Source organism: Xenia sp. Carnegie-2017, unplaced genomic scaffold, assembly GCF_021976095.1.
Source record: "Xenia sp. Carnegie-2017 unplaced genomic scaffold, XeniaSp_v1 HiC_scaffold_25, whole genome shotgun sequence".
Classification (NCBI taxonomy): Eukaryota; Metazoa; Cnidaria; class Anthozoa; order Malacalcyonacea; family Xeniidae; genus Xenia; species Xenia sp. Carnegie-2017.
This window is the reverse complement of record NW_025813488.1, coordinates 2,414,929-2,441,979: the sequence shown is the minus strand read 5'-3', so window position 1 is coordinate 2,441,979 and position 27,051 is coordinate 2,414,929. Positions and strand designations below refer to the sequence as shown.

The window sequence follows — 27,051 nt, the reverse complement described above, 5'->3', positions numbered from 1 at the left end:
TCAGCAAAAATAAATTTATTATTTTTTGCAATGCGTCATTAACTTCATGTAGCACATACATTGATTGAATGTCCTGTCCCGTGAAGCTACTCTACATCTTCTGGTCTCACAGGATGTTTCAACGGGATTATGGACTTTTTTTCATGATCTCGAGATAATGCTTTCTCATGTCTATAATGACATAAAAATTTTAGTCTGTAATATGACAATTATTAAGCAATGCATGCAAGAACTTTCCACTCTTACCAAAGGCATCTTCATCTGGATCACCGAATAATAACCCAGCACCCTTCGGTAGATGGAATAGCCAAGACGCTTGTACATATTCACAGCAACATCATTGGAAACACGTACAAAGAGATCAACAAAGAAACAATTTTTCCTTCAATAGAAAAGTGAATTTCATCGACATCAAAAAAATTCAAAAAATCATTCATCGAGTCTTATCTTGCTTACCTCTCCGAGATATCCTCAAGACCTGTCATCAGAGTCCGAGCAATTCCTAACTTCCTGAATTCTGGAGCCACAGTCACTGCGGTCACATGTCCATGCCACTGTTCTCGTTCAACACTGCCCTCAGCCTTCCCCATTACTAAAACATATACATCATGAGGAACACTTCTCCATTGATAATACCCTTTCTTAGTATGATCGTAAAGTTAGGGCTGCCCTCTCCTTTCTCCTCAAAACTTAAATCCCCCTCCTAATATCATACATGTCTACATGGTATATAGTGCTGTCCAAATACAACGAGAGATTTAGAAGTTTTCTACGGATAGCTTTAGAACTTGATAACCTAAATCATACAAGAACCACAAAATTAATGTCCTTTGGCCCATTAGGTAACTAATAACCAGGACAAGCAGACAATTTTAAGTAAAACAAAACAAAACAAATTCCGAAAACAGACATCTCGTTTTCTTGATATTCAAGATCATACAAGAGTTTTAAAACAAAAGATGGTGTAATATTTCGTCTTTTCTCCAAAGACATCATCAGACTAATAGTTTACAATGCAGGCTGTGAAACTTTTATATAATTGGTAACTAATATGTCAGAGGGGAGGGCGACAGGTTCTTTCAGAAATATTCTATAAGTGCATTAGTGTAAGCACATATACTCACTATAACCCATTATTTGTCCATCTGGAGATTCTGCAACTTGAAAATATTCAGGCCATCGCGATAAATATTGCAAATAGAACTGAATGCCATACTTTGCACGAAAGAAGTCAAGGAGAGCTGGACAACATTAACATAAACAGCCACTGAGAATGATGCAGCTACAAACATTTACAAAAACGGCCCCTATGATGACTAGTTTCCCTTCAAATATGGTTAATAATACACAGAATGGCAATAAACGAGACTGTTAGCTTGCCACCATCAGCCTATTCTACTGTGAATATCATTTATGATTTAAGATACAGTTTCGGTAAGAGGATCCAAGTTGCTAAAAACGTAAAGTCAAATATAATAATCAAAATTCAAAGCAGATGCACATCGTTCACGCACAATTCAATCTTACTTTTAGACTTATTACACTTACACATTTGCAAAATGAAATAGATCGTCACACTTGAATGGACGAATAGTCACCATTCTTTAGATCAAAAGACTTGAAGAAAATAACAGGATTTCACTCGAAAGATAAATGAATGTTTCTTTGTAGGTTTGACAGAGTTGACGAAGAAGAAATCCTGAAATTTCTCAACAAAAAATATCATCTCATTTCATAATTCTTCTACCAATCCACCATATTGGATTTTATATGAATAGTCAGGGGGCTCAATAGGATAAAGTGTACTGGTTGGGATAAGAAAGGAAACACGGTGTAGTAATCCCGTAAAATCTCCAAGCGTTCCAAGCTAATAACTGACAGGATAATTTCAGCCAATAAAAATAGCGCATTTGCCAAAAATTCAGGATGGTGGATATGAAAGAATGAATTGAAGTCAATGGAAGTTAGAAAAGAAATGTAAATTTTTGAAAAGAAAAATCGTTAGGAAACAAAAGATTTTGAAGTGCCCAAAGCGTTGGGGGTTTGCAGTGACCGAGGGAGGAAAATTCGGTTAAAAATAACCATTGGAAACGAAGATGTCGGAAGCACGATAAAGGAAGAAATCTTAAAAAAAGAGATAAAAGAGGATGTAGGAACTTTGTAATGTAACTTGTTTAAATTATTTAACAATATGAGTAAGACTTTTACACTTAACCACCAATAATATAACTTTAAACAATCGCACTTTATAAACACATATTTACAACTTTATTCGACATTTTCCTCGTTTTTCCTGTTCATCTCCCATTCGGTTTGTAATTCAGATGAAACTTCCGTGAAGAGTCGGTCCCAGTCCCACGCTCTGTCTTCCTAGAAATGAGAATGCGAGATAATGACGTGATGGAAACAAGCGCAGAAACGAGAAATGTAGAAATGACGTGTTTGGGTCACGTGATTTTAATTGATTCTTCATGCCTCAAGCCAGCCTGCAAGGTCTGTCATGCTGTGCATATTTAATATCGTGAGCATTATTGCCGATGAACACCGAAATGTTTAAACAGCAAGATCAAACTTGCGGGAATGGCTAACGCGCTGCTTTAGCCATGACTAAAATGACTTACTTCTAAAACTGTTGATTCGGGAGCGAGAACTTTTCCCAATAACTTCAGGTCGATTTCATTATCCTAGATAAAAAGTAACGGAGTAAGAAATTATGGGACAATGACAAACACAAGATTGTGGAACTTTAACTCGTCAAGATTTCCTTCAAAAAGCTGTTTAGCCTGATTAGTAATTTGCAAAATTTGAGGACTTGACGTCGAGCATGAATACAAAACGACCCCCAGGTATTCCTCAATTTCAGAAGAGAATAATCTCTGTTGCGCGACAGTAAATATTTTTGAATAGGCTGAGCTATAGTTCTCATATTGTAATTCAAAATCTATGAAGAAAAAACAGGGCTTGTATTTCTAACGAATAACATGCTTTTGCAGGTGCTCATCCATAGTCAACTGGACCAATTATAGATCATCTGAAAACTTCCAGAATATGGTGAATTGAACTGAATATATACTGGACGGCTAGCTCCGGGAGAAATTGAAATGAGGAATACGCCTAGTGAGATTCTTCCAAGGTACCGCCGAAAGAAAACTAGCTGCGTCAGTTAATATTTCGCTTCGTCGAAGTACAAACAAATGTACCTTAATAAAGTGAATGGTTTGCACCCGAGAGTATCGTTATATGTTTTTAGATGTAAATAGTCCTGGTTCGATGACTATCGCTAAGGTTGTCTAAACGTCTTTCAACGTCAACACCAACAGTCCTTCTCATGACACTACTGGCCTGGACGATCTACATCTACAAACATCTAAATTTGATAGACTTTCTACTACGTAATCAGTTTGATGCTATGTAGCGGCGCTATTCACTGTAACAACATGTTTTAGCAAATGAAAACTTGCAGAAATAGCCCTTAAGTGCAGTTTACACTGTACTGGCATGTCCTACATTGTCTACAAGAATCAAAATTTCATCCTTGGTCAAAATGTTTGATGTCAGAAGTCACATGCCAGTAGATTTGCCCGCGCCCTGCAATATAATGTGTTTGAGGTGTATGGTAAATTTTCTGAAGGAGATCTTCTTTTCCCACCTACCAAGGTCATGAGGTATGAATGCTTTTGAAGATCACTGTCAAGTTCTTTATATGTTGCCACACGATTTACTTGACGCTACAAGAGAAAGAAAATTTGACATAGACATTGTCACAACGTAATTTCCTGTTTGTTTGCCTATCTAGGGCACAATCATCAGTTGACAAACACGGAAAACCTTGGTGGGGCAGCAATTTTACTGGCTAGATCTTCCTCTTGGAAGTCATCAAGATCAGGTAAGACTGGAATTTCTGAAAAGAAATGTCATTAGTTCAACACAATAAAATAACTGTATGCATACTGTTTTAACCACAAGGGCATCAAAAACAGGGGGGTTAGCTCTATTTTTGCAAGAAAGGCAAACCCCCCCCCCCTGTTAAATGTAACGACACATCCATTTTAAGCAAACAAAATATTGTAGTATGTATGACACATATGTGAACCCCTGCAATGCCGACCCTCTCTTGTCTTGAAATCATTCTTCATAATCAACAAATTGGCATTACCATCAATTCCTTCATCAACATGGTGATCAGTTTTTAGTCGCTCGCTGAAACAAGACATAACATCAACACAAATTTATTACTTTTTCAACCACCTAACTACATCAACAACTTACTCATCCATACTCGTAACATCGGTGTTGCTGGATTTCTTTCTTACAGCACTACAACGATAAAACAATTTGAATGTAAAACAATCATTAAAACAATCATTTTGCCTACATACTCGGCAAAAAATTGAAAAGGCATAAAGTAAAGTTTCCCACAAAGGTATACATTGAGAAATAAATGTAGTTCAATACTTTTTTCGTTTATCTTTGGGACTCATACTAGCCCATCCACCTTTCATTGTGACAGAAGGTCTCTCGCCAATCTAAATAACACCAGTTGTTCAGTAGTGACTTGAATGGTAGAGAACGGTCAATGATTCGTTCATTGGGCTTTCAACCTGTCCTGAAATAGTACCGACGGAAACGTCTTCTGGCGTTTGCTCATTCAAGCTGTTGTCTTTGCCATCTAGCTCGCTATCTGTCCGTATATTTGCAGCTCGTCTTCCCTTCTTTGCCGTCTGTTGATGAAAAATATTTCGCATGGACATTTAGTGTTTTACCTAACATTGCGCCTTTCGATTGTGAAAATGAAATAGATCAGCATGGCGATCGCTTACGTACCCGTGCAGTGGAAAATTCGTCCATTCCAAGAGATTTTTATCACAAAAATAACAGGAATTTCAAATCATTTTCGAAATTATCAATGCCAAGACAACACAACAGAAGTAATAACAAACAAGATGGACGTCATACTGGATTCCATCACCGAAATGGACAATTTTTATTTGACATTGTGAATTGAAATCCCTTCATCCTTTACACAAAATTAAGACTTATTACAGTGAAAATTATCGCTCATCGTCACTTATTGGATACAAAGTCGTTATAGACTCGTAATCGTGGTTTCGAATTTGATCTATGTCAGCTTCGGGGAACGTTAGATAGGAAAACCACGAGTCAGACTCCCCCGAGTTGTCATTATTGTTGGAACCTTTCTTCTTTCTTTTCATTTTCACTCTACAATCAAAAAGTAGAATTTTATGACTTCAAAAAAGAAGGGTAGATCAAGCATTGAAAAAACTTATCATTTTTAGCATTACCCAATCAGACATATGATTATAATGATCATCGCCAGGATCAAAATGATCAAGACGCACACAGCGACGATGTACATAATGATAGGTGTGTCTTCAAGCTTTGACTCTTCTGCTAAACAAAAAAATAATGAAAAACATGCAGCGAAAGACAGATTTATAATCTAAAAGGCAAATGAAATATAGGAAAGACAGCCTAGAATCTAGTCTACCTTCACAAAGTCCGTTATTTGTTAATTTAAAGCCCTCCTTACAACGACAAACGTAGTTTCCCAAAGACTCTCCTTCAAAGCACTCCTCTGTCTCACGATCACACGGGTTGGACAGGCCGCTGCACATTTCTGTTTATCATTAGAGAATCGTTTAGGTTTGAAGATTGTATAAATTGTTCTTTTCTTACCTATTCTGATTATTTAAGCTAGTCCGTATTGGAAACGATCTTACAAACTTCAACGTTGATAAGATCAAAACGGTTATGTGGTTGAGAGATTTCAGTTATTGAAAATTGTTGTTGGTATTGGTGTTGCGTAATATTGCCTGACGTTTCGACAATCTTAGCGGAAGACACAGTTAGCGACAGTCATCTTGACTCTGAAGATGACTATCGCCAATGCCTAAGGTTGTCAAAACGTTAGTCTACATCAAAATCAGCAGTCTTTCTCATGACTCTACCAACCTTGACGATCTACACTGATTTTAAACAGCTATCGATCATCCAAGCTTAGTTCACTTTAAGGTAAATGGTTTGAACCCGGGAGCATCGTTACATGTTTGTCAATGTAGATTGTCCAGGTTGGTATAAAAAAATTTTTTTGACTCTGAAGATAAGGCTAAGGTTACTACCGCTAAGGTTGTCGAAACGTCAGTCAACAACAACAAAACAGTCCTTCTCGGGATTATACCAACCTGGGCGATCTACATTTACAAACTTAGTTCACTTTAATAGTAGCTATAGCCTTACACTTTAAGATCTTACGCTAACAGAGTTTGTTCCTCTCCACAAAATGATCCCGAAATAAACCATCTACAAACTTCGGATTTCCGGATCCAAGATTTGCAGTTTCGGAAAATGGAGTGAGAAATCCATTGCAAAACGCAGTAAATTATGAACGCAAAACATGCTCCTTCTAGAACCACCTAAAATTTGGGGTTTCATAAAGTCAACTGACCTTTTTTCACACAATGTTCAGTGTCGTCTTTAACATATCCAGCTTTGCAAGTACAGTTGTAGCCACCTTCAGTGTTATTACAAACGGTGAGACGAGGACATGTTGCTGTACCTTCACTACACTCGTCTATGTCTAAAGAAAACATGGAATCGAGAGGCGTGTTGCAATTTCTCAAACTTCATCGAAGTACTTTAGCTTGTGTGAAGACTCTATCACAATAATAAGATTACGTTCATATTGTGGTATTCATTCGACAGTATGGATGATTCTTAAAACCGCAAATTTTGCATTATGTAAGAGATATCAAACTAGAACCCACAACGCTTCATTACCAGAACAGCTCTTTCCGTTTCCCGTAAAACCAGGTCTGCAAGAACAGCTATAACTTCTCGGTAGGTCACGACAGTCCGCATGCTGATGACATTCGTGAAGCTGAAGTTTGCATTCGTCTCTATTTGGTACTAAAGTGAAGAAGGAATATTTGAAATGAACCGTTGTGGTTAACTGGAACTTAACAGTTAACACAGCACTCAGTTCAATGTCAATCGATTCAGGTCCTCACCTCCATTAGGACAAACGTCGCTAACATTCAGTTTATAAATACGTTTTCTATGCAATCTTGCAGGCTTATCGCATCTCATATCTTTGAGATACCCTACTTTCTCTTTTACTTTAGTATAGTTTAAACGAACTTCGGTAATGAACCAATGCATTTTGCAGTTGCAGTTGTAAGGATTAGTCGAAAGAACACTGAAAAAAATATACAATTGAAATAAAATCGTATGTTCACTTCATTCATTCCTGGCATAACAGCCACGTTTTCACTTTGATATTGTTCAAACCCATGTTGAAGACTCCTAAATCGCCTAGGAAATCTGAAAAGATAGCTTAAAATTTGACTACAAACTTACAATAGATTTTCGTTGGGTGGTTCGAACAGATCATACGGAATACTAGTGAGGCCTCTGTTCTCGCAGGTCACTAGATTTGGTACTAGTTCCGTACATCTGTTACGCCAGCTGATCTTACCAGATAAGACTCCTGTTAAAATCAACACAATGCAATATCCTCTCAGTTTCCTTTGCACACTTCATTGTCGTGCACTTTCAATGAAAAGTATTCATATGATTGTATTCACCTGTTGCATGCAACGCGAAGAAAATTATAAGCCAAAAAACACATGACATTCCACAGAATTAGACGATCACATGAATGAAATCCTTTACTTGACGGTACGAAATGTTATTAAAAGCTTTATTGTGATACGCGCCTTGATTAGTTAATTAGAGATAATTAGAGGCAATTAAAATAGTTTTTACGTTGATTGTCACATCATCTGGACAAAACATGTGTAGTTTAAATACAACTTGGACTTTATTAATAAGTATAGCCCATCTGCCAATCTCAGCTTTACCAACTGTGAAATACTTTACTAAAATTTTTCGCTATTTATGCTAGTGTAATGAAATTCATCAGCAAAATGGAAATTGAGCATTGGCATTAATTTAAGTATTTATTAATTTCTTTGAACAAAATTGCACTTTCTTACAGTAAAAATTACTTCTCGTCGTCACTCTCTGACCAAACGCTCATCATCGAGTCATTGGTTGGTATGCTGTTTACATTAGTTTGAGGGAACATGAAGTGGGAAAGCCAGTTGAATCTTGATTTGACCTTACTCACTCTTGTCTGCTTTGTTTCTGTTTTTTCACTTCAAGACAAAAAAAAATAATTGAATTTTGAAAACGAATAGGCCCATTAAATGAATTACGCTTGATTTTAAGGAGGGAAAAAGACTAGTCTGTGGTAGGGAGTGCGCATGTATGCCCAAAGTTTTGTATGTGTCGTTGTTCTTGAAATTTGCGGGCAGCAGAAAGTCAGGAATCATTATAAAGCGATCAGAAAATCTTTATGGGAAATTCCCACATGTACACTGCGCACTCCAGCCTTCATTACCTGCACAGGTTGAATAAAATGATTGTACCCAGAAGTCCTGCGAACATCATGCAGGCTAAAATAATCATTGCTAAGGTGCTGGAATTCTCTGTAATATAAAAAGAGAAGAAATGAGTAGCTAAAGCCCTTTTTAATAAACCCAGTTGTAACATCGCTCTAACATCTTCAAAAAAATGTCCAATGCTCATTCTTGCAATAATTACAATGTCGTCAAAATCCGTGCTTCAAACAATTTGAGCAAAGATGGAGTAAACTGAAAAGACAGAAGAAAGTATCTACCTTGCTGCTCTTTAAGACAAAGTCTTCCATTCTTATAGTGAAGAAATCCTGCCTTGCACAGACAGGAGAAACTTCCTATGTTATTGATGCAAACTGCATCGCGATGACAGTTGTCCATTCCTGCTGCACACTCGTCAATGTCTACAACAAGAAAGAAAAAGATTCAGTCATATCAAAATTTCTCAGAGGCAAGGAGTGTAAATCGTTAGAACAGCAGGAGAAATGTTTTCACAAAAATGAGTAAATACGCTCAGAATTCAATGAAAGAGAATGCTTCATTGACTTACAGCGTACTTCAAATTATGTTACTGTTTGTTTAAGTGGACCGAAAAAGTTGTAAAGACAAAAGATAAAAGGTTAGTACGTATCCGAAGCACTCGTTGTTTTATTGCTGTACTCTAAGGCACCAAAAGTGATTCAATCTGTTCAACAGCTACAGTGTCGTCCGTTTAAGTTTTGAAAATTGTTCGTCTTTCAAGCTTGACGATTAAAACAAAAAAGAAGTGTTAAAAATCACACTGACCTTCGCAATGATTATTTTGCGTTTCGTATCCTTGAGGACAGATGCATTCATAAGATCCCTGTGTATTCTTGCATTCTGCCAGCGAGTCGCATGGATTATTGTTTGAAATGCATTCATCGATGTCTATTGAAGACAAGCACAAAAAGCTGTATGAATTTGGAGCTAAGTTATGGGAGAAGACCTAGAAGCAACAATTTGTAATTATACCTGTGCAAACTCCGTTGTCTGATCTTGTGAAACCTTTCTTACAGCGACAAACATACTTTCCCAAAGATTGTCCTTGTATGCAATCCTCCGTCACAAAATTACATAGGCCAGGTGAACTTCTGCATGTCTTTGCTGTAAAACATTTAGATATTGTTTAGATTTTTAACAAAGATGATGAAAGTGTTCAGACATCTATGAACTAGTATAGCTTAGATCCACTTTAAGAGCTTAGAATGACCACAATGTAATCGAGGTTCGAAAATTCCAGTAATAAAGCTCGATATACCATGGACAGAAAATGAAATGCAATATTTAAAAAAGGACATTTTGAATCTGAAATCTAACGGAAAGCTTAGATTTAAAAAAACTTAAATCCGCTTCAATGTGCTGATTCTCAATTCCTAAATCTGTCGAGCCCAGCTCCATTATGACAGCTAAAGAGATTCCAAGTTTTATAAAAACGAGGCTATCACTTTGGCTTGGCTGTGGGGAGGGTGGCATGAAATCTGAATAGTCCTACTTCTAGCTGTGGCAAAGTAACTTTTAAAAGCAAGCGTAGAAGAATCTATAAAAGACGCACCCGACCAATGAATTGATCTTAAAGTTGAATTTAATGGAGTTGATTGCATTCAATTAGGTTGTCTTTTTCTTAATACGGATTTTGAGGCAAATGAGCGTGACGAGCAAGTGTAAAAAGAAAGACGTGAAAGTGGAAATGAAAGTGGTGTTGAGGATTATTTAGATTTGCGGATTTGTTGTATTTTCTTCAAAGTAACGATGCAAACATTATGTTGTCCGAATTGGCATCTTAAATCATGGCTTCTGTCAATACAAAAAAAATCCTATCCAGGTTTCGTGCAACTGTTATCCAGTCAACTTTAAAGATCATGATTATCTTACGCTAGCTGGGAAATTTACATACGTTTTTTCGTACAGATATTGCCTTCGTCGTTTTTCACATAACCATTTTTACAAGTGCAAGTATAACTCCCTATGTTATTCTTACAAATAGCATGACGCGGACACGTCGCTGTGAATTCAGAACACTCGTCTATGTCTATAGAAAACATCAAATAGAAACGTCTTTTGCATATCTGCAAACTTTCAGGCACTTCTATCTAATTTAACTCGTTTATTCTTCGTTACATCTACCTGTACATAACCCTGAACCTCCTTCTTTATAACCTCTATCGCAGGGACAAGCGTACATTGCCAATATGTTCTCGCATTTTCTCAAATCATTCTGACATACATCATCTTCTTGACATTCATCGATATCTCAATAAATAGACAATTTAAGTTACTGTTAAGTTTGTACAACCAAAGAGGCATCTTCTAGTTAATAGTGTACCAAACTAGAGCCCATACTACATAAGTACCTGAGCAGTTCCATCCATCCCCAGTAAAACCTCTTCGACAAACACATCTATAGCCTACATATAGGTCGTGACAGTCTGCATGCTGATGACATTCATCAATTTGAAGTTTGCATTCGTTTGTACCTATTGCTAAAGTTATAAAAAAATCAAAAAGATTGAAATCGTTGCATTTGAAGTGTGAAAGATTTATTATAACAGTTTGTACTTTGCTCGGGGCAGACGTCAGCTTCCTTCAGTTTATAAATCAGTTTTCCGCGCATTTTTGCAGGTGCATGACATTTCATCTTTTTGAGGTCGATAATTTTCTGTGTGTAATCTTTCAATCGTAACTTTCTGATGAACCAATGCATTGAACAATTGCAAACGTATGGATTGTTGGCAAGCTTACTTGAAATCGATAAAGGAAATAAAAGATTTGATAAATGAAATGAAAAACGTGTCAGCATTCATATAATTCTGCTGTATCATGCCGAAAAGCCCGAAACCATGTTATATGAACTTTGTTTGAATTCAAACAAGTTTAAAGAACGATCATGAAGGATCTTAAAACGTCTCTCAATAAATGTTCAGCATATACGATCTTAAATAAAAAGTTTGACTGTTTTTAAAATTATATCAATTCTTTTCTCTTAATCTCAAAACTCCCGAAAATGACTAGGGCATAAGAGTTAGTAACATGAGGTATTAAGTTCGATTTAATACTTACAGCAATCTATAAGGTGATTGAAACACATCGTGGGGTACAAGAGGAAGATTTTTTTTGCTGCAACTCATCCATCGATAACGATTTCGTCTCACCAAACACTTACCAAAGCGCCAACTTATGGCATTTCCGGAATTCCCTTTTAAAAATCAACGAGTTTTACTTTTAGTTTCTTTGCTCGTTTCAGTGTCGTACATTTTCGATTAAAAATATTCTTTAATATAATATATACCTGATACTTGAAACACGAACGAAATTACGAGAAAGGAAACCCACGACATGTGATTATTTGAAATCATGATATAATAAAGTTCTTTAATCAGTTGAAGAACGACTTCATTTGAAACTTGTTTGTATTGCGTGATGTAATTGGTTGATTAAAGTAGAAATTGTGTTTCTTAGGAACGTGCAAGGGGTATTCGAATAAAATTGGTATATTACAAGTCTTTAACTGCTTTAGCTAACAGCATGATTTGAACAGAACATGAATACAGTGAAATTTGTACTAAGAGGACATTGCTTACTGTATGCCTTAAAATGAAATGAATTTCCAAACATTTGTGTTTTTGTTATAATTGATTGTGTAGATAATAGAAGAAAATCACGCTAAGTTTCATTTAAGAAAAAGACACGAAGCATCTGCGTTAAGATTATGTTTCCTTTGAACAAAATCACATCTTCTTACGGTCTAAAATACTTTTCATTATCCCCTTCCGATCAAATACGCACTTATGATTGAATCATTCATCGTTATGCTGTCCACATTAGCTTAAGAAAACATGAAGTTGGAAAACCAGTTGTATTTCAACCTGCCATTAACCCAATCTTTTTTTCCTTTCTTTTGTTCCTTCCCCTTCACGATAAAAATGTAAAGAATGTGTTGAAAGATTGATTTATCCAGGGATGGAGTTTGTATATTTTTTTTTTTGACGGGGAAAAGTCTAGTTTGGAGAAGAGGACGGTTGATTGATTAAACGCTCTTTTTTACGTGGAGTCGTGTCAAAAGTTTATTGGTGTCATGAACCAAGCACGATTGCAGTCAGCACGATGTAGAGATGAAAACTTACTAAACGGAAATTTACACATAAAACAGACCCCCCTCTCCCTTCATTACCTGCTCAATTTAATTAAAGTCAAGGAACCCAGGACTTCAAAGACTATCAGACACGCTAAGATTATTGTTGCAGTGAAAAGGAATTCGTCTTCTGTAAAATAATATGACAAAAAAATGTGAAAATTATTGGCTGGACTTTGGTTCTGCTAAACGTTTAAACAAACTCGACTACTTTCTTCCCATCCATTTACCTTTTTCCCCTTTCAGACAAAGTGTTCCATTCTCAAATTGCTGAAATCCTGCCTTGCATATACAGGTGTAGCTTCCTATGCTATTGATGCAAACTGCATCGCGGTGACAGTTGTCCAATTCTTCTGCACACTCGTCAATGTCTACAACAAGATACAAAAATATCCGGACATGTCGAAAGCTTTTCGAAGCAAGGAGTACAAACCATTTTGAAAAAGCGACATTTTTGACAAAAGGACACAAACAATGAAAACAACACAGGCCATAGAACAAAGACGTTCAGAATTCAACGAAGGAAAACGCTTCATTGATTTATGGTAAATTTCAAATCACGTTTCTATTCAACTGCAGAAGATACAAAAAGTTGTAAGGATGAAAAAAACCCAAGAAATAGGACTGCATCGAAAACATCCGTAGCATTACCATCTGAAGAAGGACCAAAAGTAATTCATACTGGTGAAGTGAAAGTGTGTCACTCATTCAATCTTTGAAAATAGGTTACATTTCAATCAAGTAAATAATACTGCATGAAGTTGCGGTGCGACAGAAAATGTAGTTTTTGTATATCATTAGACGTGGATAGCTTTGGAATCGAAGTGATAAACAAAAGTGGTGGATCGAGCATGTTAAGCCGACCTTCACAAGTATTTTCGTCTTTTCTATAACCTTCAGGACAAATGCATTCGTAAGATCCATGTGTATTCTTGCATTTTGCCAGGGAATTGCATGTATCGTTATTTGCAATGCATTCATCGATGTCTACATAAGCAAACATAAAAAGCTGTAAACACATAGAGCTACGATAAAATAGAACATATAGAAGCAACAATCTATAATTATACCTGTGCAAAGTCTGTTCCCTGATTTCGTAAAACCTTTCTTACACAGACAAACATACTTCTCCAAAGATTGTCTTTGTATGCAATCCTCCGTCACAAAATCACATGGGCCAGGCGAACTTCTGCATGTCACGATTTCTGTAGATAAAATTGAAAAATTATGGTTTGTATTCACTTCAAAGAATGAAACTTTGCTATCTTTGAATAAACACCATTATCTTTAATTTTCCAGCTTTGATCATGACTGTTAGTCTTCATAAAAAGGCAGTCAACTTAAAAGGTCATGATTATCTTAGGTTAAGGAATGTATACTGACCTTTTTTCACACAAGTTTTACTGTCTTTTACAACATAACCATTTTTACAAGTGCAAGTATAACTTCCTTTTGTGTTCTTACAAATAGCATGACGTGGACATGTCGCTGTACCTTCACTACATTCGTTTATGTCTAAAGAAAACATTAAAATGGAGAAGTACTTTGAATATACTCAAACTTTCCAGTACTTCTTCTTAATTTGTTATACATATACTCTTTCTTATACCTTCACACTTTGAATTTTTTAGCATAAAACCTCTGTCACAGTAACACAAGTACGTTCCCAATGTGTTCACACATTTTGTGTTTGCTTTCGAACATATTCCAGTTTGTCGACATTCATCGATATCTGAATACGTAGGCATCGTATAAATGATAAGTTTGTGCTGCGAAAGAGACATGTTTTCAGGAAAAGTTTCTGAAACTAATAGCAAAACTACTTTAGTACCCGAACAGTTCCATCCATTTCCGGTAAAGCCAGTTTGACAAGAACATTTATAGCCTACACTTTGGTCGTGACAGTCTGCATGTTGATGACATTCATCCATCTGAAGTTTGCATTCGTTCCTGTTTGGTACTTAACGGTAAAATAAATCGAAAAAATGGAATTTGTTGTTAAAAGTCATCGAAATACTGTTAATTTGATCTTTATTTTTATACTCTGTACCTCTATAGGGACATACGTCAAATTCCTTCAATTCATAGATCAGTCGCCCGCGCAGTCTTTTAGGTTTATGACATTTCATCCTTTTGAGATCGATGATTTTCTGCGTGTAATCTTTCAAACGCAACTTTCTTAGGAACCAACTTATTTGACAATCACAAACGTATGGATTTTTGGCAAGTTTACTAGACGTAGAGAATTCGAAAATGTTCGAACTGCAAAAACTGTACAAGGCTTTTAAAAGCGGTAACGATTTTTTAAATCCAGTTCGACTTTACTTACATCACTTTATAAGGTGCTTCAAATATGTGGTACGGAACAGATTTGGCTCCCATTTTGTCACAAAACAACTTTTTACGATTAAACGCAAATTTCCGACATTTTCTCCATGGAAACATGTAAAACCCTGTAAAAAATCAAAGAAAATTTCCTAGTTCTTTCATTCACTCAGATTTGTGTCGTTCGTTGTTGATAATAATATTCTTAAACAGCTAAATGTACCTGATACTTGAAGCACGGACAAAATTACAACAAAACAAACACATAACCTCTCGCTATTTGAGACCATGATATAACGAAGCTCCCAACTTGAAGTACGACTTCATTTAAAATTTGATTGTACTGCGTGCATTAATTAGTTCATTAAACAGCAAAGTCATGTCGCGTAGGAACGTAATGAGTTAATTAGTATACTATTACTACAATTTATTATTACAATTCAAGTCTTTATTATTACAATTCAATTCAATTCAAGTCTAATACATGACATCTATAATGAAGCTCTTAACTTGAAGTACGACTTCATTTAAAATTTGATTGTATTGCGTGCGTTAATTAGTTAATTAGTGACAAGTAATTAGAATAGTAAATCATAAATCTTTGCTGGCGGACATTTCTTAAAGACCAAAATTTAATCTCGTGTAATTCCTAATGATCAAATCTCTATCAAGCGGACGCTGACTCCGAAAGCGTTAAGACACGAACTTGTGTTTAACGGACAAAATTTTCCAAATATTTCATATTTTTCAATTTTTACAGACATAAAATCAGTAACAAACATATTGCTAAAAAAATTATGCAAGTAACCGTTGGTCGGCGTTCAAAGTATTTTTTTGTTTTCCTTGCATGATATAAGAACGCATAAACATCAAGTTCATATTCATTTTACTTCCCAAAGTCAAAGTTTTCATTGACATTGTCTTACAATGAAAAAAAACAAAGGTCTTTGGGATTCAGTGCAAAGACGTTTTTCAATTGTGTCATTCCTGTCAAACTGATGAGTTATTTCTAAGTTTCAAAGGTGGCAGAATATTGATAGTTGGGGAAGGTCTAATATTCATATTTATAAAAGAAACGCAACAAAACGCGTGCGGAGATTGCTTGATAGCTGTGTTTGCATTTAGCCTATGAAAACCGATCTGAGCTCTACCAATCAAATCAATCAAAAAGAATTTGCAAAATCAATCATGAATACGTGTTAGGGGGGGAATACTAAAACGTTTGTTTTTTATTAGTCTGTTTTGCATTATTGTCATTTTATAAATGAAGTAAGTTTTTTCATGTTTACACTGGCTTATGCAAACCTCTCAGCAGGTGTGAACCCTCGTAGAGGGGCCTGGTAATGAGATTTCTCTGTTCAACTTGGTTCAACTGCAGGTTCTCGTAGAGGGGCCTGGTGATGAGAACTCTGTTCAACGAACACTCCATTAAAGCGGACACAACTCCCTTCGCCCAAGAAGATCTCCATCACTGTATTTGAATTTAATGTAACGCATCTTGCTATCTCAGATTTACATACTGTGAAATACCTTAAGTCGAAATAAATTTTTGGACAATGTTTTTCTTTGCTTGGGCTTGATTGCATTGGCAGTAGTAGAAAGTCTCGCTAAATTTCATCAGTAAAGTATACATAGAGCATCCTCGTTAGCCTTTTGTCGCAAGTACTACTTCTCATACGAGTATGATTCGGTTTCTAGTGCGGCGACTATTCGTGCACAACGCGCAATTTAAGACTAAAAAAGTATATTTCTTTCAAAAAGATCACATCTTCTAACAGTGAAAGTTACTTTTCATCGTCACTATCCGACCAAACACTTATCATCGAGTCATTCATCGGTATACTGTCCATATTAGCTTCAGAAAACATGAAATTGGAAAACCAGTTGTATTTTGGTTTGCCATTAAAGAAACTTCTTTGCTCTGTTTTGCTTGTTCCCCTTCACGATAAAGAAGAATTATAGAATGTGTTGAAAAATGATATTATCTAGAGATGGATTCTCCGTGATTTTGTAGTAGGGAAAGTGGAGAAGTTTGAGATGAGGATAGCGGATGTATGGCCGCTTGCTCGTGGGTATAATTTATGAGCCTAGCATGATTGCATTCAACATGATGTAGAGAAATAAACAACTTTGTGGGAAATTTACACATACACCCTCGTTATACCTGCGTGACTTGCTACAAGTGAAGGTACCAAGAACTCCAACAAACATCACACATGGTAAGATAATGATTGGATTGGTTATAAAACCCTCTGTGAAATTAACGGTGTAAAAATACGAAAATTAGCAGCTGGAGCTTTGCTCTGCATGTCGAAGCTTTACTTATCTGAAGCTCTTTTTCAACAAACCAAATTTTTTTCGCTCCATTTAGAGAGACAATTACCTTTTTCTTGTTGACAGAGTCTTCCATTTTCATACTGCAGAAATCCTGCCTTGCATATGCAAGTGTAGCTTCCTATGTTATTTATGCAAACTGCATCACGGTGACAGTTATCCATTCCTGCTGCACACTCGTCAATGTCTACAATAAGAAAGAGAAAGAGAAAGATCGAAATATGCCGAAAGCAAGAAGTGAAAATCATTATAAAAAATGAGCATTTTTCACAAAAGGACAAAACAATGAAAACAGAAAACGAAGACGTGCAGAGTTTAAAGAAGGAAAACGCTCCATTTATTCACGGCATAATTCAGATGATGTTTCTGATGTTTCCAAAAGTGATTCATATTATCAGGCAGAATGTAAGAGTGTTAATATTTAAAATCGGTTGGCCTCTAAAGAAAGTACACAAGTCTCGATAAAGTTGAAGTGCGACAGAGAACTTTGGATATCCAAAGACAATAGCAATAAAAACGAAAAATAGAACTGTTAGACTTCACCTGTTTACCCACCTGCACAAACATCCTCTTGTCTTTCGTATCCTCGACGACAAATGCATTCATAAGATCCCTTTGTATTGTTGCATTTTGCCAGCGAATTGCATAGATCGTTTTTTGTCATGCATTCATTGATGTCTATTAAAGTCAAGCACAAAAAGCTGTATAGATATAGAGCTAAGTCATGAGAGTAGACCTAGAAGCAACAATCTATAACTATACCCTTGCAAACCCCATTTCCTGATCTCATAAAACCTTTCTTACACCGACAATTATATCTTCCCGAAGACTGTCCTTGTATGCAATCCTCCGTCACAAAATCACATGGGCCAGGTGAACTACTGCATGTCACGATTTCTGTATATAAAATTGAAAAATCGTTAAGATGTCTAACAATGATAATGACTGCGTAAAGGCATCAATAAATGACCAACCTAATAAGGATTAGTAGTATAGTTTAAGATTTAACAATGACCAACCATGAACGTTCAAAAACGTTAATATACTAAGATGAAGATGGTGAACAGTCAATGTTAAATTTAGAGCAGTATTCAAACACACATCATCTACCCTGAGGTACACAAAGCGATGGATTTGGAGGTCTTGGGGAGGGATGACCCCCAACTTTAGGGAAATGTGCATGAAAAAACACTAGAATCTGATAGAGAATGAAAGAACTCAGTGGTCAGTCTATCATAAAAAAACTTTACAATTTGATTCCTGATTATAGATGCCAAGTTTGTTTTTTTGAGATTATATATACGCACCTTTTTACAGATTATGAAATATAAGATACGTATGACTCGAAAATAATAATCTGAATGGCAATTATTAAGTCTGTAGAGTCCAAGCCCAAATCTGATGAGTGAAGCAACTCCAGGTTTCATACTAAGAATTTTGCGATACTAAGAATTTTGCTGGTCCGGGGAAAGCTAGTTGTACGACGTCGTACTAATGCTATTTATTACATGACGTACTGTAATATTGATGCTGTTCGTTGTATAGTAACTTTTAAAAGATTTATATATTCACTTCAAGAAATGAAACTTTGTTATCTTTGAACAAACATCATATTATCTTCATTGTTGAGCTTTGATCATGACTGTTAGTCTTCATAAAAAGGCAGTCAACTTAAAAGGTCATGATTATCTAACGTTAAGGGATGTATACTGACCTTTTTTTACACAATTTTTACTGTCTTTTTCAACATAACCATTTTTACAATTGCAAGTATAACTTCCTTTTGTGTTCTTACAAATAGCATGATGGGGACATGTCGCTGTACCTTCACTACATTCGTTTATGTCTAAAGAAAACATTAAAATTGAGAAGTACTTTGAATATACTCAAACTATCCAGTACTTCTTCTTAATTTGTTATACATATACTCTTTCTTATACCTTCACATTTTGAATTTTTTAGCATAAAACCTCTGTCACAGTAACACAAGTACGTTCCCAATGTGTTCACACATTTTGTGTTTGCTTTCGAACATACTCCAGTTTGTCGACATTCATCGATATCTGAATACGTAGGATCGTATAAATGATAAGTTTGTGCTGCGAAAGAGACATGTTTTCAAGAAAAGTTTCCCAAACTAATAACAAAACTACTTTAGTACCAGAACAGTTCCATCCACTTCCGGTAAAACCAGTTTGACAAGAACACCTATATCCTTTGTTTTGATCGTGACAGTCTGCATGGTGATGACATTGATCAATCTGAAGTTTGCATTCATTCAATATCGTTTTATTAAAACAAACTTCGTCTTCTTTCAGTTTATAGATCAGTTGCCCGCGCAGTCTTGCAGGTTTATCACATTTCATCGTTTTGAGACCAACGATTTTCTGTGTGTAATCTTTCAAACGTAGCTTTCTTAGGAACCAACTTATTTTACAATCGCAAACGTATGGATTATTGTCAAGTCGGCTGGAAAAAGAGAATTCGATGAAAGCAATTCAGGCAAAAAATTTTGCCTTATCTTGCCTAAGCTTTTACTTGAATTATGTTAAAAGTAAGAAAAAGTTAAAAACTTCGAACACTATCATCAGGCCTTTTAAACAGACACGATTTTAGAAAAATTCACTTTGACTTTACTTACATCTCTGTATAAGGAGCTTGGACTATATCGGTGGGAACAGATTTGAATCCGGTTTTATCACATCTTAAGAGTACAGAATACAACCAATCACGACTCGGACATTTACGCCAAGAGAACCCTGTAAAAAATCAATGAAATTCTTCCCTAGTTCCATCATTCACTCATGTTTGTGTCGCTTGTTGTGGATAAAAAATATTTTTAAATATATTTATACCTGATACTTGCAACAAGGAGAACACGATGAGAAAACAAACACGTAACATTTCACTATTTGCGGCCATGATATAATGAGCTGAGCTCCACCACTTGAAGTACGACTTCGTTTAAAACTTGATTATAATACGTGCATTAATTGCTTAATTAAGATAGGATTTAATTTTTTTAGGAGCGTAACGAAGTAATTAGAATAAAATTGGTGTATATTAGAAATCTTTACTCAAGCAAACAACATCATTTGAACGAAATAATGAACGATGCATTTAACGCAAACGACAACTTTTTTTTAAATTTTTTATTGCAGTCATGTTTCGGCAAACTTATGCCATCTTCAGTACGGTATAATGACTGAATATATGAATGGTGTTAATATATAATATATTAATCTTAACACGGTTTTTTAGTATGCACATGAAAAACATGTGACTTGGACGAGATTAAAACTCGCACCTTCGGGATACTAGTCCGCCGCTCTACCTGTTGAGCTACCAAGCCTACAGGGATTGAATGGAGTTAATAAATAAAAAAATCTGATGCAGGACATGTGTATAGACATGTGTATCAGATTTTTTTATATATTAACACCATTCATATATTCATTCATTAAACTGCACTGAAGATGGCATAAGTTTGCCGAAACATGTCTGCAATAAAAAAAAATTCAAAAAACTTATCGTTTACGTTAAGTGCATCATTTCAATCGTGCTAAAACGAAATTATGGAAATAATGAATACTGTCAAACTCGCATCAAGCAGACACATCCTATAATTCTGATTTGTTAAAACAATGATGGAGATATTTGTCAATCGATGTCTATCGGTTCAAAGCATATTCGTTAACTTGCCTGCATATGATTCCACGAGCGTTAGACTTATTTCTCATTACTGGGATTTGATTGTGTTGGTAATAGAAGAAACTAACTCTAATTTTCATCAGTGACATAGATATTAAATATCCTCGCTATGAGAACATTTCATTTGATCAAAATTGAATTCTTTTACAGTGAAAATTACTTTTCATCGTCACTATCCGACCAAACACTTATCATTGACTCATTCGTTGGTACGCCGTACATACTGGCTTGAGGAAACTTGAAGTGGGAAAGCCAGTTGAATCTTGATTTGCCATTAATCAATTTTTTCTGGTCTGTTTTACTCGTCCCCCTTCACGATGAAAAGTTATATAATGTGTAAAAAGATGAATATATATCCAGGGATGAGTTTTGCGTGATTGTTTATGTGAAAAATTGAGTTGTTTCAAGTAAAAGATGGTGAATGTTGGGTTTCGTTGTTTCAGAAGTTTGTTGATGTCAACCATGAGCCGAGTACGATTGCAGTAAACATGATGCAGAGATCAAAATACCTTTGAACAGTGGCGCTGGCAAAGGCGACAAGGGTGGGGCAGTTGCCCCCTTCCCCAGAAATTTTCCATACAAAGCTTTTTGTATATATAACTTAAAAATGACAGTGATATATAATAGTGCACAATATATGTGAGTGTCACTTTGGGGGTGTCCCCCCCCCGTCCGGAGCCACTCACACAAGAGAAAAATTCACACATACACCCATCCTTCTTACCTGCATAATTTGCAACAAGTGAAGGTACCAAGAACTCCAACAAACATTACGCATGGTAAGATAATAATGGGAGTGGTTATGGAATCCTCTGTGAAATGAACGGGGATTAGTTTCTGGATAACTTACAAAATGTTTACATATTTAAAGCCCTATTCTTACAAACTGGACTGTTTTGTGCTCGAACTAAAATGACAATTACCTTGATCCTCTTTAAGACAAAGTCTTCCATTCTTATATTGGAGAAATCCTTTCTTGCACAGACAAGAGTAGCTCCCTATGTTATTGATACAAACTGCATCGCGATGACAGTTGTCCATTCCTGTTGCACACTCGTCAATGTCTACAACAAGAAAGAGAAAGATCCAAATTTCCCAAAATAAGAAACAAGTGAAAATCGTTGTGAAAAGAGAACGGGTTTTTTTGACAAAAGGACGAAAACAATGAAAACAACAAACGCGTAAAAAGAACGAAAACGTGCAGAACTCAAAGAAGGAAAACGCTTCACTGATTCAAAGCAAACTTCAAATCATGGTTCACTTCAATTGTGGAAGATCCAAAAAGTTGTAAAGACAGGAAGCAGCCAAAAGATAGGACTGCAGCCAAAGCTTCTGTTGTACCATCCCAAAAAGGCACAATTCATACTGTTGAATTGCTAGAGTGTCACTCATTCAATCTTTGTAAATAGCTTACATTTCAATCAAGTAGCTAAATAATACTATATTATATTGCAGTGTAATAGAAAATTTAGTTTTTGTATATTAAAAGAAGTGGATAGCTTGGCGATTGAAATGAAAAACAAAACTGCATTTTTAACCGACCGTCACAAGTATCCTCATCTGCAGCTTCGTATCCTTCGGGACAAATGCATTTATAAGATCCCGGTGTGTTCTTGCATTCAGCAATCGATTCGCATAGTTCGTGATTTTTGTTACATTCATTGATGTCTATAAAAGACAAGCACAAAAAGCTGTATAGATGTAGAGCTAAGTTGTGGGAGAAGATATAGAAGCAATAATCTATAATTATACCTGTGCAAACTCCGTTGTCTGATCTCGTGAAACCTTTCTTACAACGACAGTTATATCTTCCCAAAGATTGTCCTTGTATGCAATCCTCCGTCAAAAAATCACACGGTCCAGGTGAACTGCTGCATGTCACGATTTCTGCATAACATTGAAAAATCGTTAAGATTACTGACAATGATGATGACTGCGAAAATACATCTTGAGCTGGTAACTAGTTCACGCGAAGTCAGAAAAGGGCTATCGGTTTCATAACTTTTTAATTCGTATTAAGGTCTGTATTAACTTTACAATAATGAAACTTTTTTTCTTCACTGAATAAACACTATATTATCTAAATTGCGAACTCAAATCATGGCTTTTTGCCTTCCAAAAAGGTTTGATACAATATAAAAAATTCCAATACAAGCTTCGGGCAACTGCCGCCAGTCAACTTAAAACAGCATAACTATCTTAGGTTAAGGAATGTATACTGACCTTTTTTCGCACAAGTTTTACTGCCTTTTACAACATAACCATTTTTACAAGTGCAAGTATAACTTCCTTTTGTGTTCTTACAAATAGCATGACGGGGACATGTCGCTGTACCTTCACTACATTCGTTTATGTCTAAAGAAAACATTAAAATTGAGAAGTACTTTGAATAAACTCAAACTTTCCAGTACTTCTTCTTAATTTGTTATACATATACTCTTTCTTATACCTTCACACTTTGAATTTTTTAGCATAAAACCTCTGTCACAGTAACACAAGTACGTTCCCCATGTGTTCACACATTTTGTGTTTGCTTTCGAACATACTCCATTTTGTCGACATTCATCGATATCTGAATGCGTAGGTATCATATAAATGATAAGTTTGTGCTGCGAAAGAGACATGTTTTCAAGAAAAGTTTCCCAAACTAAAATATATACTACTTTAGTACCAGAACAGTTCCATCCACTTCCGGTAAAACCAGTTCGACAAGAACACCTGTATCCTCTGTTTTGATCGTGACAGTCTGCATGTTGATGACATTGATCAATCTGAAGTTTGCATTCATTCATTATCATTTTTTTGGAGCAAACGTCCTCTTCTTTCAGCTTATAGATACGTTTTCCGCGCAGTCTTTCAGGTTCATGACATTTCATCCTTCTGACATCGACGAGTAATTGTGTGTAATCTTTCAAACGTAACCTTTTGAGGAACCAGCTCATTTTACAATCACAAACGTACGGATTGTTCCTAAGAAAGCTGAAAAAAGAAAATGCGATAAAAATATACCAATTGTGAAAGATTTGCCTTATCCTGGCTAAACTTTCATTTCCATTGCGTTAAACGATTAAAGCTGGAGAAAATTCGAACTTAAAAAACCATCAAAGGCTTTTAAAACGCTTACGAATTTAATTAATCTAGTTTGACTTACATCGAGGTATAAGGTGTCTCAAATAGATCGTACGGGACAGATCTTGCTCTGATGTTGTTACAATATAAACTTCTAGGATAATGCCGATATTTGCGACAATCACCCCACACCAGCTTTGACTCTGTAAGAAGTCAAAGAAAATTTCCTTGTTCCTTCTTTCACTCAGATTTGTGTCGTTCGTTGGGGATAAAAAATATTCTTAAATAGCTAAATGTACCTGATACTTGAAGCACGGACAAGATTACAACAAAACAAACACATAACCTCTCGCTATTTGAGACCATGATATAACGAAGCTCCCAACTTGAAGTACGACTTCATTTAAAATTTGATTGTACTGCGTGCATTAATTAGTTCATTAAACAACAAAGTCATGTCGCGTAGGAACGTAATGAGTTAATTAGTATACTATTACTACAATTTATTATTACAATTCAAGTCTTTCCTTTGGATGACAATATTTATAGCTACAAATGATGATTATCAGACATAGACCATTTAGCATAATATGCTCCATTATTGTGGTTACACCATTACCACCCTACTATTGTAAAATATCCTGTATAAACTAGGTTCACGCTCATAGCGTGGAAAACTGACAGCGCTAGATTTTTGTCCATTTAATGGTTCAAAATTGTTTTTTGACTTTATGATTTGCTTCTGTTGCAGTTTTTTTCATGAATTTTTATAATAAAACACGTTTTTTTAAAGATAATTACAGCGTTCCCTTCAGTTGCTTCATTAGGAGAGATGATTTAGCGTCAACATTATTTCGCTGTAAAGCAAGTGAAGAAATTTGAATCTTTGAAGGATTTAAAGTATCAATTACGCTATTTAGGATCGTAGCTCGAGGTAATTAGAATAAATTGTCACATTTACATTCCAAATATGACATAGACTATCTTAACATTAATATGGCCCATCTGGCGGTCCCAGCATAACCCCCACTACTGTGAAATATCCCGGATGCACAAGTTTGACGCTCATTGTGTGGTCCCCAGGCTCTACGCGAAGACCAACAAGTTGCAACAATGTTTGCGCGTATTTGCTGTGTCCTTGAAGCCGTTTCCTTCCCATGATGTCATCGTCCAGCCAACTTTCCGCAATGCCGCAATTCCAACATGTCCGTGTTGCTAAGACAACCGATCTCGTCCCAGTTCGAGGTTTATAATGAAGAGGAGGTATTGTAAATGACATTACAAGTATGGCCCCAACATCTTTTCCTGTCCATCCACTGTATGCATCAGCACGACAATTGCTCTCTGTCCAGCATTCTCCATCACCAATACGTTTGTTATGTAAATAATCAAAACCGTAATTTTCCATCACTCCAACTTCCATACTGTTTTTTATGATTTTCCTCTTGAAATTCGGAGTCAATGTCGTCCAACAAAGTGGATGTCTGATAATCTTGTTTTCTGTTCGAATGAACATCGGTCGCGGAAGCAATTTGCTCACGTGATTTGAGCTGTCCAATAAGAGACCACGAAGCTTCATCATGTGATTCAAATTGTCCAAAAAAACATCACGAAATAGGTTTATCGCCATAAGCGCTATATGCGCATGCCCCAATTGATTTATGTGATGTCCGTCGCTACAAACAACTTTGCATGTATTTAAAGGAATTCTGTATTTCCCATCTACTACGGGACAAACTGCATCGCGCCAGCTAAAGTTGTGATGTTGTAGACGTCCGAGAGCAGCCGCTGGCCAAAATCTTCCAGGCTCGCGCAGCCTTGATAGTAGGAACGACCGCTGAAAAGATTGACGTATAGAACTGCTGGCTCGGTGTCATAGTCAAGCAACTCTCGTGTGAGCTGCTCAAGAGGCAGGCTAAGGTTGGCTTGATTCGGTAAGTCATGAAGGTCATTAACAGACATCTCAAGAAAAATAAGGTCAACATTTTCTTGAACGTATGATTTGTAACAATACTGAAAAAAGTCACTTCCGGTCCCTCCCATGGCAATTTGACGCATCTTAAGATGCGAACCGGTGATAGGCGTTATGACTTTTTGCCACCAATCTAAGATAACACGAAAAATATGCCCTCTGTTGTGCCTTCGTCTTTCTGTATGCCCTCCGGCTGTGTTCGAGCCTCCTATAACGGATACATGAACATTCTCGCCTCTAAAGACTTTGTAAAGTTTGTGTTTAAGTCGTTTGTTCCACTTGTTGTCTATAACATGATGCAGCAAAGTTTCGTGGATTCCTAGAGATTCCGCTGAGTTGAAACGATCTTTAAATTTCCAAATGTGAAGTGGAGACAAAGTAAAGCACTTCGCAATTTCTTGACCTTCATCGTCCAAGAAATTTGACTTCTGTCCATGCTTTATGTTTTCATTTTAGAACTTGGTTTCGTGGTCTTAAGTCTGTCCTTTGTTTCTTTTATGCTAGCTTTCGCTTCATGTCCGTGGATTTTTACTTTATCACCAATTAGCTTCAACATTAGCGATTCCTTTGATGACTGTTCGGCTATTTTCTTTCGATTAAGATCTGTTCTTTCTTTAGATACTTTGTTCGATTTTCTTGCATTTAAATGACTCCTAGCACTAGGATGCTCTTGAAGTTCTTTAGAATACATCTCACGCAAAGACTTGCTTTCACAAGATGTTCTTTCCATGTTTTTCTTAAAATTATGCTTTAGCTTGTAAAGAATCGTCTCCCTCGAAAGCAGTTTTCGTTTTGAACTTTCTTTTTGCTCATCTGCTAGTGAAGTTTTCTCGAGAATTTTCTCATCATCGTCCTTATTTTTCCGGTAATAACTTTGTGATTTTAAACTGCTTTGAGAATGAGCAACTGTTCTTTGCTTTAAATGTAGCAGCAAGGAAGATTTACCAATACTGAATACAAAAAGCAAATAGACTTAAAGTCGTAACACCTAGAATCCACATTTCAACAATAGGCACGAAAGTCCATTAGCCATTCCTCAAACAGCACATTTA

General features: G+C 36.1%; 5 protein-coding genes and 1 long non-coding RNA gene across 6 annotated transcripts; all 6 read right to left on the bottom strand.

Annotated features, from left to right (window-relative positions):
* Window positions 1–1,604, bottom strand: LOC124453277 (N-alpha-acetyltransferase 20-like). Its single transcript, XM_047004060.1, is given in 7 exon segments — window positions 1–171; window positions 234–273; window positions 276–382; window positions 457–592; window positions 1,125–1,215; window positions 1,428–1,452; window positions 1,549–1,604. Coding segments are annotated over 7 exon segments (537 nt in total). The 5' UTR covers window positions 1,602–1,604; the 3' UTR covers window positions 1–86.
* A 534-nt stretch (window positions 1,605–2,138) lies between these two features.
* On the bottom strand, window positions 2,139–3,726 carry LOC124453278. The gene is made up of 3 exons (XR_006951038.1): window positions 3,654–3,726; window positions 2,622–2,684; window positions 2,139–2,370 (listed from the first exon to the last, which is right to left on the bottom strand). It is a non-coding gene; the product is annotated as an uncharacterized LOC124453278 (long non-coding RNA).
* Window positions 3,727–3,806: 80 nt separating this feature from the next.
* LOC124453444 (intraflagellar transport protein 43 homolog) lies at window positions 3,807–4,951 on the bottom strand. The gene is made up of 6 exons (XM_047004262.1): window positions 4,825–4,951; window positions 4,602–4,721; window positions 4,456–4,526; window positions 4,270–4,317; window positions 4,157–4,200; window positions 3,807–3,901 (listed from the first exon to the last, which is right to left on the bottom strand). The coding sequence occupies exons 1-6, from the start codon at window positions 4,846–4,848 to the stop codon at window positions 3,807–3,809; spliced, it is 402 nt and encodes a 133-aa protein (XP_046860218.1). The 5' UTR covers window positions 4,849–4,951.
* A 2-nt stretch (window positions 4,952–4,953) lies between these two features.
* Window positions 4,954–19,613, bottom strand: LOC124453443 (fibrillin-1-like). The gene is made up of 28 exons (XM_047004261.1): window positions 19,409–19,613; window positions 19,188–19,310; window positions 18,962–19,093; window positions 18,010–18,144; window positions 17,803–17,925; window positions 17,297–17,434; window positions 14,918–15,041; window positions 14,639–14,820; window positions 14,420–14,548; window positions 14,198–14,320; window positions 13,972–14,103; window positions 13,659–13,793; window positions 13,453–13,575; window positions 12,819–12,959; window positions 10,811–10,939; window positions 10,584–10,709; window positions 10,354–10,488; window positions 9,432–9,563; window positions 9,225–9,347; window positions 8,702–8,842; window positions 8,423–8,510; window positions 8,028–8,177; window positions 7,029–7,216; window positions 6,799–6,927; window positions 6,467–6,598; window positions 5,510–5,638; window positions 5,304–5,412; window positions 4,954–5,220 (listed from the first exon to the last, which is right to left on the bottom strand). The coding sequence occupies exons 1-28, from the start codon at window positions 19,611–19,613 to the stop codon at window positions 5,052–5,054; spliced, it is 3,825 nt and encodes a 1,274-aa protein (XP_046860217.1). The 3' UTR covers window positions 4,954–5,051.
* Window positions 19,614–20,852: 1,239 nt separating this feature from the next.
* LOC124453442 (protein slit-like) lies at window positions 20,853–24,393 on the bottom strand. Its single transcript, XM_047004260.1, has 10 exons — window positions 24,327–24,393; window positions 24,110–24,230; window positions 23,630–23,937; window positions 23,408–23,530; window positions 23,182–23,313; window positions 22,711–22,845; window positions 22,501–22,626; window positions 21,882–22,022; window positions 21,683–21,770; window positions 20,853–21,268 (listed from the first exon to the last, which is right to left on the bottom strand). The coding sequence occupies exons 1-10, from the start codon at window positions 24,391–24,393 to the stop codon at window positions 21,115–21,117; spliced, it is 1,395 nt and encodes a 464-aa protein (XP_046860216.1). The 3' UTR covers window positions 20,853–21,114.
* A 92-nt stretch (window positions 24,394–24,485) lies between these two features.
* On the bottom strand, window positions 24,486–26,729 carry LOC124453441. The gene is given in 3 exon segments (XM_047004259.1): window positions 24,486–25,776; window positions 25,779–26,436; window positions 26,532–26,729. Coding segments are annotated over 3 exon segments (1,614 nt in total). The 3' UTR covers window positions 24,486–25,018.
* Between the last annotated feature and the right edge of the window lie 322 nt (window positions 26,730–27,051).